Source organism: Cornus florida, unplaced genomic scaffold, assembly GCF_030987335.1.
Source record: "Cornus florida cultivar Cherokee Brave unplaced genomic scaffold, ASM3098733v1 CherokeeBrave_3.0.0_Hap2_Chr10, whole genome shotgun sequence".
NCBI classification, from domain to species: Eukaryota; Viridiplantae; Streptophyta; class Magnoliopsida; order Cornales; family Cornaceae; genus Cornus; species Cornus florida.
In genome coordinates this window covers 13171339-13184240 of record NW_026775580.1, presented here as the reverse complement: position 1 = coordinate 13184240, position 12902 = coordinate 13171339, and the positions used below count along the sequence as shown (strand labels likewise).

At 39.4% G+C, this 12902-nt stretch overlaps 1 protein-coding gene and 1 pseudogene across 1 annotated transcript; both read left to right on the top strand.

Moving 5' to 3' along the window:
• Positions 1–8872: 8872 nt before the first annotated feature.
• On the top strand, positions 8873–9994 carry LOC132277385 (uncharacterized). Its single transcript, XM_059779245.1, has 2 exons — positions 8873–8996; positions 9108–9994. Exons 1-2 carry the CDS (start codon positions 8873–8875, stop codon positions 9992–9994), a joined length of 1011 nt encoding a protein of 336 aa, XP_059635228.1.
• A 1041-nt stretch (positions 9995–11035) lies between these two features.
• LOC132279484 (T-complex protein 1 subunit beta-like) overlaps positions 11036–12902 on the top strand; it is a 24082-nt pseudogene continuing 22215 nt past the window's right edge.

Genomic DNA, 12902 nt, shown 5'->3' with positions numbered 1-12902 from the left:
AAATTATTAAACAAATAAAAATGCACTTAAATAATTTATTAAAATACCAAGACTATCCTTCTAAAATTAAGGGTGTTACATTCTTTTCCCCTAACAAAAGGAATTCTGTCCTCGAAATTCGCTCTTACATTCTTCCAATATTTTAGGAAACTGCGAGTGAATGACATCCTCTCGTTCCCAAGTAAACTCAGTCTCATTGTGATGACTCTACTGAACACGCACCAAAGGGATAACTTTATTACGAAGGATTCGATCCCGACGGTCGACAATACGACACGGTGGCTCCAAATAAATTGCATCCGGCTGCAACTCAATCTCCCCAACATCGATATGTTGACACTGATCCTCATCTCGCAGAAATTTTCATAACATGGAAACATAAAACACGTTGTGTATGCGATCCAAATTATCCAGAAGTGCTAACTGATAAGTGATAGCTCCAACTCGATCTGTAATCATGAATGGACCGATAAATCGCGGAGACAACTTCCCTTTCTTCCCAAAGCGCATTACACCCTTTATAGAAGACACTTTGAGTAGAACCTGATCCCCAACCTGAAACTCCAAAGCACGTGTACAACGATCCGTATAACTGTTCTGCCTACTTTGGGCAGTGCACATGCGATCCCTAATAAGAGCAATCTTCTCAAAGGTATTCTTAATGAACTCAGGACCCAAGAATCTACTCTTGCCAACCTCCAGCCAACAAACAGGCGATCGACACGGTCGGCCGTACAACGCCTTAAATGGTGCCATACCAATAGTCTTCTGGAAGCTATTGTTGTATGTAAACTCCACCAGTGGCAAATAATCCTCCCAGTAGCCCTTGAAATCAAGAACACACGACCGAAGCATATCCTCCATGATCTAATTAACCCTCTCAGTCTGTCCATCAGTTTGAGGATGATAAGCAGTGCTAAGATGCAACTCTGTACCTAAAGCCTACTGAAAACTCTTCCAGAATCCTGACACAAAGCTCGAATCCCTGTATGGTATAATAAACAACGGAATACCATGTAACTTCACAATCTCTGTAATGTAAAGTCTCGCCAACTGCTCCGAAGTAAAGTTAGTGCGAATAGGTAAGAAATGAGCTGATTTAGTCAACTTATCCACGATGACCCAAATGAAAATATGGTCCTTAAAAGAATTAGGCAATCCTTCCACAAAATTCATAGAAATGCTATCCCATTTCCATTACGGTATCGGTAATGGCTGTAGAGCCCCTGGTGGCCGCTGATGATCAATCTTGACCATCTAACAAGTATTACATCGAGAGATAAAATTATCAATGTCCTTTTTCATACCTGCCCACCAAAACTGCCACTTCATATCCTGATACATCTTATCCCCTCCTGGATGAATAGAAAACTCAGAATGATAAGTCGCAGTCATGACATCCTTCCTCAAACAGTCAGCAAAAGGTACCACCAAACGTACCTTGTACCTCAAACCTCTATTAATCCCAACATAGTAAAATGGAACCTCTCCAGAAGCTATCTCTGTAATCTTGTCAATGCACTGCTGATCCGTGAGTTGTGCCTGCAAAACCTTGTGAATAATAGTAGGTGTAACTACCACGCAAGCCATGAAAGCATCCGATAACTCATCCACTGACTTCAAAGCATTCCACTTAGTAATGAATAGAGCAGAAAGACTAGCAACAGGTCGGCGACTGACTGCATCCGCCACCATATTCGCTTTCGCTGGATGGTACTGTATAGAGAAGTGATAGTCTTTCACAAACTCTAACCATCGGCGTTGTCTCATATTTAGCTCCCGCTTAGCAAACAAATACTACAGACTCTTGTGATCGCTAAATAATCTAAAGGACTTACCCAACAAATAATGCCTCCAAATGCGTAAGGCAAAGACCACAACTGCCAACTCCAAATCATGTGTTAGATAATTAAGCTCATGAGACTTAAGCTTACGAGATCCATACGAAATCGGTTGTTCCTCCTGCATCAAAACACATCCAAGACCCCGCAAAGAAGCATCTGTGTAGACAAGATATTTTATCCCGCTCTGTGGGGTAGACAAAACCGGTGCAGATGTCAACTTGCGTTTTAGCTCATCAAAAGCCTTCTGACAGTGCTCATCCCATACGAACTGTATACCCTTCTTAGTCAAATGAGTGAGTGATCCCGCTATCTTGGAGAACCCCTGGATGAATCTTTGATAATATCCTGCCAAACCGAGGAAACTCCGGATCTCGGTAGGTGAAGTAGGTTGTCCCCACTCAACCACTACTGAAACCTTGGCTGGATCTACCGCTTTTTCCCTTCTTAACACCACGTGACCCAGAAATTTCACTTCCCGCTGCCAAAATTAACACTTCTTGAGCTTTGCATATAACTGGTGCTCACGAAGCGCCTGTAAGACTATGCGAAGATGTCTAGCATAATCGTCCTCTGACTTAGAATAGATCAAGATATCATTAATGAAGACAATGACAAACTGATCCAAATAAGCCCTGAAGACTCTGTTCATTAAATCCATGAAGACTGCTGGTGCGTTAGTCAGTCTGAAAAGCATGACGCGAAACTCATAAGAACCATATCTAGTGAGAAACGCTGTCCTCGGAACATCTTACTTCCGAACCTGAAGTTGATGATATCTAGAACGCAGATCAATCTTAGAGAAATATGTAGCTCCCTTCAATTGATCAAACAGATCATCAATCCTGGGCAAAGGGTATTTATTCCGAATAGTAACCTTGTTCAACTCCCTGTAATCTATACACAAGCGAAGTGAACCATCATTCTTCTTCACAAACAGTACTGGTGCTCCCTAAGGTAAAGTACTCCTGCGAATAAAACCCTGGCTGAGTAATTATTGAATCTGATCCCTCAGCTCTCGCATCTCCACTAGTGCCATCCTGTATGGTGCCCTAGCAATAGGCGTAGTGCCTGGAGCTAAGTCGATCACAAAATCGATCTCTCGACTAGGCAGCAACCCTAGAATCTCCTGAAATACATCCGAAAAATCCTGTGCAATTGGTATGCTATCCAAAGATACAGTGATCCTTTCCTCCGTTTCCTCCTCCATATGGAACAAATAAGTGCTAGTGTCCCCGTTAGAACGTGGCATAGTGACGACGTACAGATCCTGACCAGGTATGGTAAAGACAATAGACCTATCATAACAATTAACTTGGGCATGGTAGTGCGATAACCAATCCATCCCAAGTATTACATCATAAGTGTGCATGTCCAGGACCAATAAATTGGCTAGAAATCTAAGTCTACCAATATCTAGTGGCACATGCTTATCACTCTCATGTAAAATGGTTGTATTGCCTAAAGGTGTAGAAATACCTTGAGGTCTACTGCATACCTGCGTCATCATCCTAGATAAAACAACAAAAGATCTGACTACAAATGAGTGTGTAGCACCCGTATCAAATAAAACACAACATTTTGAACCATGAATAAGAAACATACCCTCAACAGCCTAAGGTGCCTAAACGTCCTGTGGCATGGGGTTGTACACCCTACCATAATACAACTGTTATGGTGCCTATCCCTGAGTCTGTGGCGGTGCTGGTAAAGCTGGATGCGCCTGTCCCTGAATCCGTGGAACCTGTGAAGCGGGTAAAGGTACTGGCGCCCTCTGTCCCTGCTGCACATGTTGTCCCTGTTCCTGTCCTACTTTAGGACACTGCCTGGAAGTATGACCATACTCTCCACAAGTGTAGCAACTACCCTGGAAAGTACCAAATGGCCTCCTCTGTCTGTCTGACCTGGGGTCCCCCATTCTGCTGCCTCTAAATAGGTGCCCCATTCCTGTGAGCATTTAAACCACCATTGTGCTTTTTCCAAGGCTGCTGTCCCTGGAATTTGCCCTTATCATTCTGTCGGTGTCCATTACCATTCCCTTTCTCGGCTGACTGATTAGCAGAGTCTCTGTCACCCTGCTTCTCACCCTTAGCCTGTCTGAAATCCACGGTTAACTGATACCACTGTAGAGCGACGTCCACCACCTGAGCATAAGTAGTGTAGGCTAGACTACCTATAATAGCTCGCTTAATAGACCACATCAGTCCCTTCACGAAACTATTGTGTTTTTTTCCTCTGTATCCACCTCCTCTGGAGCAAAAAGAGATAAGCGCATGAACTGTTGCTCATACTCTGCCACCGTCATGTTTCCCTGCGGCAGATTAAGAAACTCAGTCTTCATAGCTGCCCTGACTGTATAAGGAAAATACTTCTCATCAAAACGTGCACTGAACTGATTATAAGTCAATGACATCCTCTCCTCGCGGTGGTAACTGACTCCCACCACTATAGTGCATCCCCAACTAGCTTGAAAGTAGCAAGCATCTGCTTCTGAACCTTAGCCTGAGAACTCAGGTGGGCTCCCCTTTGTGAAAGAACTTGGAGCCAGGTGGGCTCCCCTTTGTGAAAGAACTCTTAGCCTTTTCCCAAGTATCAGTCTGAACAACCGGTGCTGGTATTGGTGCTGGTTGTACCTAAGGCTGATTCTGAAGTGCAGCTGTTACTCTTGCTTCTATAGCCCGAGCAATGAGGTCGTTAATATGAGGAGGGTATTCTGGATCTCCTCCTTGATCCTGAGTTTGCCGAACTTCCTCCTACTCCTCCTGAAACTGACCATCATCATACTGGAAACCAGGCATTTGTTGTTCTTCTTCCATTTGCTGACGCCGCAGGCGTTCTTGCTGCCTACGTGTCACTCTCCTCTGTCGACTGTTCATGTTCTGTCCACTTCTAGTGTTAACCATGCTGTTAACACAGAAAGACAGACATCAATACAAGTTTAAACGAACCGTAAAGGAATACAAGCAATCCTAAACTTAAGCTCTAATTAAGAGAAAATGCTACGCGGAAGTCTTAATACAAAACATCCTAGAGACACTTGAACCTGGAATGCTCTGATACCAACTGTGATACCCCTCAGATCCGAGACATGGGTTGATCAGGCCCAAGCCCAAACCCGAGAGAATATCAAACAATTAATATTTTAAAACGAACACAGAATATAAAAGGAATTCAAAATTAACTAATAAAGATGAAAGAATTTATTAAATAGAAAATCCTCCAAATAAAGATTTATAAAACCCAACTCTTCAAAGCCTTCAAGAGTACAACTCGGGAATCCATCCAGTGGATCCCTAAATTAAATCCCAACTGAACATAACATAACTGAAAATAAAACCAAATCTAAAACATGGAATGAGATCCTCCGACGTTAGTAGAGTGAATGATAGTCTCTGCTCAGCACGATCAAGCCTAAGACTGGAACCGTCCGATACCTGAAAATATAAGAGTGGGTCAGGCCCACAAACAAGTTCTAATCTAAATTTAATCCATACAGTGATCCGATACGCAGATACACCCTAGATATCTCACAATATCTATCTAGTCCATATATATATATATATATCTACACTAAGGGACATTCACTGGACTACGAAGGGGTCTCAACCTTAATAGAAGGTAACATGCAAAAATGCACCCAAAGGTGGGCATGAGTACCTAGACCTAACAGGGTACACCTCAACCTATCATAGCCAGCTACACATCCACTGCACATACGCATCCTAACTAACGAGCCTAAGACTCAAGCTCATCTCGTGGTACCATAATCATATATCTAAAGTCTGTCCTCAACCAGAGTGTCATTCAATTGTTCATTGATTTGACATACAATATATAATCCAGTTAGTCACTCAACTTATTCAGTTGATATGACTTAACTACAAACAACCAATCTAGGAAGTCATTCAATTAAGTCAGTTAATCGGACTCACATAATTAGGATTCAATATTTTACAATCCATTCCTTTATTCCAATAGGTTAGGTCTTAGCATTTTGAGCTAAACCATCCCTAGTATGCCACCGTCTAATACCGATGCATACAATCCATGACATCCATAATAATTACAAAACCTAAATACCAGTTTAGCAATTAAAGTCCAAAAACCATAATCCAATTCAAAACCATAATCTAGGAAATTGCAGAATAGTGTATAATATTTCAGCAATTTAAGTTCAAAACTAAAATCTAATTAATCGCCGAATAATGTATAATTATTTCAACAATTAGAATCCAAAATCATAATCCAGTTAATTACAGAATAATGTGTAATATTTCAGTAATTAAAACCTAAAGTATAATCCAGTTCAAAACCATGTAAACTACAGAATTATAAAGAGTAGTTTAGCAACCAAAGTCCAAAGCATGCACAGGTCACATCTGTTAATTAAAGTACCCTACTATGTATTTAAAACAAGTTTTAAACTCATGCTATAATCCGTTAAATCACTAATTTATAGTTAGGCAATTTAACTCCATTCCATCCGTAAATAGCATGCAAAGTTGTTTAATTCCATACCGAATATTCTATTCGCATAACCGTATAAACTATGCATTGAGAGCTTTCAATAACACCTGTATTACATGTTAAGTACCCCAGTCTACTTCTAGAACAATTTAAGACACATAAATCATCCAAACAGTCCACCCAGACAAACCCAAAACACATTAAAACATGGGAGCCTGCTCTTAAAACAACAGAGCAGGCTCTGTAGAGCATAGAGCCTGCTCCATCACTCTTAGAGCCGGCTCAGGAGGGTTAGGATCTGGCTCTAGACTCCCCAGAGCCGGCTCTGAAGATGAGGGAGCCGGCTCCCTCTTCCATGGAGCCTACTCTTTCCCTCTCTAAGAGCTCTAGTGCGTCTCCGACTGTCTTCTTTGACTCCGGCCACTTCCAACCCTTCTGTTTGTTTTTAAAACTGAACCTAGGAGTCTTGTTTAAACCCAGTAGCATCCCAATGGTTTGTTTACAACAGTTGGAACTAATTATAGTGATTAAAACTTCTACCGATTTAATATGCTTAAAGAACAAATTGAAACCCAGACTTGCAAGAACCGTAACAAAATTGATTCAATGCATACAGATCATCAATATAACATATAATAAACATGTAAGTTTTAGTTAATGATCAATTAAACCCTAAAGACTATCTAGGTGCACAGAACACAGGCCAACGGGAGAGAGAAAAAAAAAAACTTGCCTTTGATTTCAGTTATGAAATCTCGGCGTCGTCTCTAAGTTTCCGGCAATTACTGAATACCGTCAAGCCTCCTATTATTCTAGTTTAATCCACCACAACACCTCCTTGGTCCTCTCTGTTTTCCTCCCTGGTAGCACTAATTGTGCCTCTGTTCTTTCAACCCTCTCTACGTGAACAAACCTTAGGTTTATATTTCTGTGTTATAAAACCCTAAACCACCGTAATGATATATTTATAGGCTTAGAATAATAAAACCCTAGGCCATGTATAATTAGAGACAGAACCTTAATATAAATCATAGTCGGCCACAACGCGAATTCTAATAATTAAACCTACTTTTTAACATTATAACAGTTATACTAATTTAATCTAATTAAACAAGTGAATTCCAAATAGAAAAATACAAATAGACAATTAAAAAAAATAAAAACACAATAATTAAATAAACCATTAATCAATTAATTCAAAGAGTATACCCAAATAAACAATTAAACAAATACTAATTAATTAATTCAAATAATAAACATAAACAAACAATTAAACAAATAAAAATGCACTTAAATAATTTATTAAAATACCAGGACTATCCTTTTAAAATTAGGAGTATTACAGAGGTGTTAAAGGCTGATCTTCTCAGCGGTTTTAACTTTTTTCTCACTGGTGGTCTTTTGCCTCCAAGCCTCAATTCTACTCATTTGGTGCTCATCCCGAAGGTACATCATCTGATTTGTATGTCTAATCTCAGACCCATTCTACTTTGCAACATGGCATATAAGATCTTTTCCAAGGCTTTAGCTAATCAACTAAAACCCTTTCTTTCCATACTTATCAATGATTTATAAAGTGCTTTTGTGTCTACTAGTCTTATTCATGACAATATTATTTTGGCTCAAGATCTTCTTCATGTTCTTAAATCCAAAAAGAAGGGAGTCTCATTTTTTGGCTTTGAAGCTAGATATGGCCAAGGCCTATGACAGAGTTAATTGGTCTTTCCTTAGTACTTCCATGTTCCATTTGGGTTTTGATCAACGGTGGGTTGATTTGATGATGGAATGTATTAGTACAGTTACCTATTTTGTGTTGATTAATGGGGAAAAAGGCGAATTTTTCTCTCATTTCTGCTGTCTCCGCAAGGAGATTCCTTGTCTCATTTCCTTTTTCTGTTTTGTACTGAGGGTCTTTCTTCCCTCCTTCATGATTTTGAAAGAAGGAAACTTATCCATGGCCTTAAGATAGGGCGGGGTTGTCCGTCTATTTCTCATCTTTTATTTGCGGATGACGCCCTCATTTTCTACAAAGCTACTGCCCTGCAGGTGGGTAAAATTAAAGTTCTTCTTGACAAATATGAGGCTTTAACTGGGCAGCTGGTGAACTTTGGTAAATCTTGTATGTATTTCTCCCCTAATACTCCGGCTCTGTTGAGAAATCAGTTTCGACCGGTGTTGGGCATTCGCAATGTGGATTGGGCAAACAAGTATATGGGTCTTCAATCTTTTATTGGGCAATCTAAAGTCGCAACTTTTAATTTTCTATCTAATCGAGTCTCTTCCAAAACTGAGGCTCTAAAAGGTAATTTGCTATCCAAAGTGGGGCGTGAGGTCATGGTGAAGCAGTGTTTTCCGCTCTTCCCACTTATTCCATGCATTGTTTTAAGCTTCCGAAAACTAATTGTCAGTCTTTAACAAGTAAATTCACTAATTTTTGGTGGAGCGGCGAGGACAAATCCAACAAAATTCATTAGCTCGGCTAGGATAATCTCTACAAATCCAAGGGGGCTGGTGGTATTGGTTTTAAAAATGTGGAAGCATTTAACTTGGCTTTTCTCGCTAAGATGGCGTGGCATATGGAATCTGGCGATGATTCCCTGTTGTACAAATATTTTAAACAGAAGTATCTCAAGCATTGTGATTTTGTGGATGCGTCGTATAAGTCTAGTGCCTCTTGGGTTTGGAAAAGTATCCTTTTTACATAGGAAGTTATTAGGAAAAGCTTGAGATGGTGCATTGGCGATGGCTCATTAATCAATTGTTGGAAAGATAATTGGCTCCTTGATCCTATCAATTCAGCTGTTTCATCTAAGCAACTTCGGGCTAAATTTTCCTCAGTGGCGGATCTTATTATTCATTTTACCCATCAATGGAATATATCCCTTGTTTCTCAGTTCTTCAATCAACGGGATTGCAAGCTTATTCTCAAAATCCCTTTGAGTGTTCGCGGAGGGGTTGATTGTAAGGTTTGGGGTTTTTCTAAGGACGGCCTTTTCTCGATCAAAAGCACGTATCATGTTGCTATTTCTATTCTTAATCCTCCTTCCCCCCCTCTTGCTGAAGGTTGTAGTTTTGATGCCATGGATAGTGGTTTGTGGAAAGCTGTGTGGCATATCCGTGCTTTCAGGAAGATTCAACTTTTTGTCTGGCAATGTCCGCATGAACGTATCCTAGTTAATTCGCAGCTCTTCAAACGGGGGGCGTATAAGTTTTGGTGTTGCTATATTTGTGGTTCTCATGATGAGACTATTGATCATTTACTTTGCACTTGCCCGTTTGCGTGCAAAGTGTGGAAACTGTGCCCTTTAAGAATGGATTTCTCTTGTTCCCAGCCCACCTTATGGCAAAAGCGGTGGTTTGATATGTGTGAGAACTGGCTTTTGGTGGATGGGTTTAATCAGTGTATCGGTTTAGCGGCGTTTATTTGTTGGTCCTTATGGAAAAACAGAAATGCTGTTGTGTTTAACAACGCCAGTAGTGATCCTTTGGCGGTGGTTCAGAAGGCTCTCACATCCTTTAATGAGTTCCAGGAAGTTTCACGTCAAAATAGTTTGTGCTCTTTGCCATGTCCTACTCTTACATCTCCTTTGGAGGTGTGGAAGGTCCTAGAGGAGGGATATCACAAACTCAACTTCAATGCTGCCTTTAATTCCATATCCAAGTCCCAGGGGGGTGGGGGGGATTGATTCTCCGGAATCACTTGGGTCATCCAGTCAAGATCGCCTCTCTTTTCTTTTTGAATGTTGGCAATGCTGTTTTGGCCGAGGCCTTGGTGTTGCGGGCATCTTTCCTTCTTCTCCGGGATTGAGGCTACCACAATGTTGTGGTTGAAGGCGATTGCCAATCCGTGATCCGCCTCAAACCCTCCGCTGAAGCTCTCATGGTGGTGTTTAAGGATATCTCTTCTTTTCTTTTGGAATGCCCAGGTCTTCCCTTGTTTGGGTTTCGAGAAATGGTAATGTTGTTGCTCACTTGGTGAGTAAGAAGGCTTTAATTGCTGAGTGTGGTAATGTGGAGTGGAGCATATGGTCCCAGTGGTTGTTAAATGCTCTTTTTCTGGACTTTATTGTTCTCCTTTGATCGTTATAGTTCTTGTTGGAGTTTAAAAAAAAAAAGAAAAAAAAAAAAGAATTTGTAATGGTAGAACTCTCATTCATTTTTATCTATTTATTTATTTTTCCATACCTATTTTCTAGCATATATATATATATATATATTTAAAATTTCTGGTTTGCCCTCTCCAGTATTCTTCGTCCAAAAATTCAAAATTTTTTTTCTTGTACCCATTGTACATTGTGTGCATCGAACCATTAATTATCGCGCCAGCGCGTGTATGACACAATTTACACGGTCCAGACGGTGCAGAGTGTAATTTCCAACAATCCCAACTCACCTGCGTCTGGCCCACCGAATCACAAATTTAACCGTCAGATGCGCGGCTTATGTTTTTGATTGGCGCTATGTAGAAAATATCCAACGGTTGGGTATAGATGGGTTCATGGAGTTTGATAACCACGACAAACACTAAATATATTCACTCCTCAGATAACCTCTAGCACCTGGAAGAAACTCTAGTAGGTATAAAACTACTTCAACTCGCCGCTCTCTCTCTCTTTACTCTCTCTGATCAGGACCACCAGGTAATGCTTCACTATTTCTAGCGTACATTTTCATACATATGTATATATATTTGCATGTACAACTCAAGTTAAAATCAATCAATCGTTTTCGGCGTTTAGCTAAGCATTTTAGGGTTCTTTGGGTCTTTGCTTTTTGGATGGATACTTCTGAAGCAGCCTGTGTTTTTGTTTTATTTATTTAAGGTCCGCGATTCATGCCTCTTTCTCCTTCCGATTCGACTTTAGGGGTTTTTAAGTTCGTTTGTAAGGGCTTTGATTTTTGGACTTGCATTTGCTTTTATATGTTTATTTTCGGTGAGATTCTATCAAATTGGAGAACAGTTTTTATTTCATTGTCTTTTGTACAAAGCGGCCTTTTGTTGCAGAATCAATGCTAATTTCGATAGCATTCAAATGGGTGAAATTGTTCTGGCTAAACTTTCATAACCTATTGTCTATAAAATTTACCTATTTTTTTAAAAAAAAGAACGGAAAAAAAAAAGCATTGCAAGATAAGAGTATTGGTTCTTTTTCCAAGAATTGCTATAAGACCGTTATTATAGAATTATTGCTTATCTGTGCTGAATACAAGACTTAATTACAGCAAGTTTTTGTTGAATATTGCGTTATTTTCATTGATTGTCCTGGTATCCATTGCAATTTCGAAAGATTTTTGAGCATGAGATTCAATTTCTCTAGAATTTCTTTGTTCTACCCTTAGCAAATTGAAAACTAGTTGAAAATCACATCCAAAATTCCTGATATCCGACTTATCGGGTAAAAAAAAAATTCCCCGTTGGATTGTTGTTGGCTTAAGATGTTCTGAATTCTTTTTATTTTTTAATACTACATCACTTTCTTCCTTGTTTCTTTCAGATAATAAGTCATCCGTGCATTTGGATTCCAGCTTGATCTTCTTTCTTTCTTATTAATGGCGGTATGTCAGAAACTGATTATGCTTTTTTTTTTTTCCATGAATTAACTGATTATGCTTCAAGTCACCAGGTTGTATCTCTTTCTTTTTTATGCCTCTTATGTATTTGAATTGTCAACTGTCTCAGGTCAGCAAACTTTTTAAAGATGAAGCTACTGAGGAAAAGGGTGAGTGGGCTAGAATGGTGAGTGTTTCAGTTCAGGCTTGTAATGATAAATGCATATTTTAAGTAAACGATTGATATATGCGTCTACACCATCCTATGTTACATATGTGCTACGGATGTGGGTTTGCGCTAAATAATGTTCAATTATTTAATATTCTATTTTTTATTTTCTATAGTCAAATAGAAAATAAAAGAAGAGTCCATATGCAATACTTCACACATCTTTTAAGACAAATTCTTGTAGAGTCCATTTAACATGGTTTCCATCTAATATATAATATAATCATGATGATACTTTATTAAAGCACCATGTGTACGAATTGCATACAACAATTGTTAGTTTAGTTCAAAGTTCAACTCAACTTAATAAAGTATTTTTCCAACTACTTGTGGTTTGTTACATGAATCTTGTTTATCTATTAAGCTCTTTGTAATGATCTCTTTCTAATGAGAGAGCCTATCACCCCATATTCAATTTCAAGGACAACTTTTCCAATATTCATTTTTAGGGCGTGCTTTATTTTGCCATCCATCCATGTTACAATTAAGCACCATTCTTGATGATATATATATATATATATATATATAGAGAGAGAGAGAGAGAGAGAGAGAGATAAGTAATAAATGAATAAAAGGCGTTCAAAAGGGGAACGCGTCCCTTACACAAAAGTGGAACCGGGATCTAAGGACACAAAGAATCCAAAAAAATGATTAATTCATTAGAAGAGGAGCAGGAACTCCTCTTCACATAACTAAAAAGAGAGCGAATAATATGAAGTTTTAGCGTCGCTTCCCTTCGAACATTCTACTATTCCTCTCCTTTCAAATGCACCACCACACGCAATGTGAAACTATCTTCCAATAGTCGCGTACAC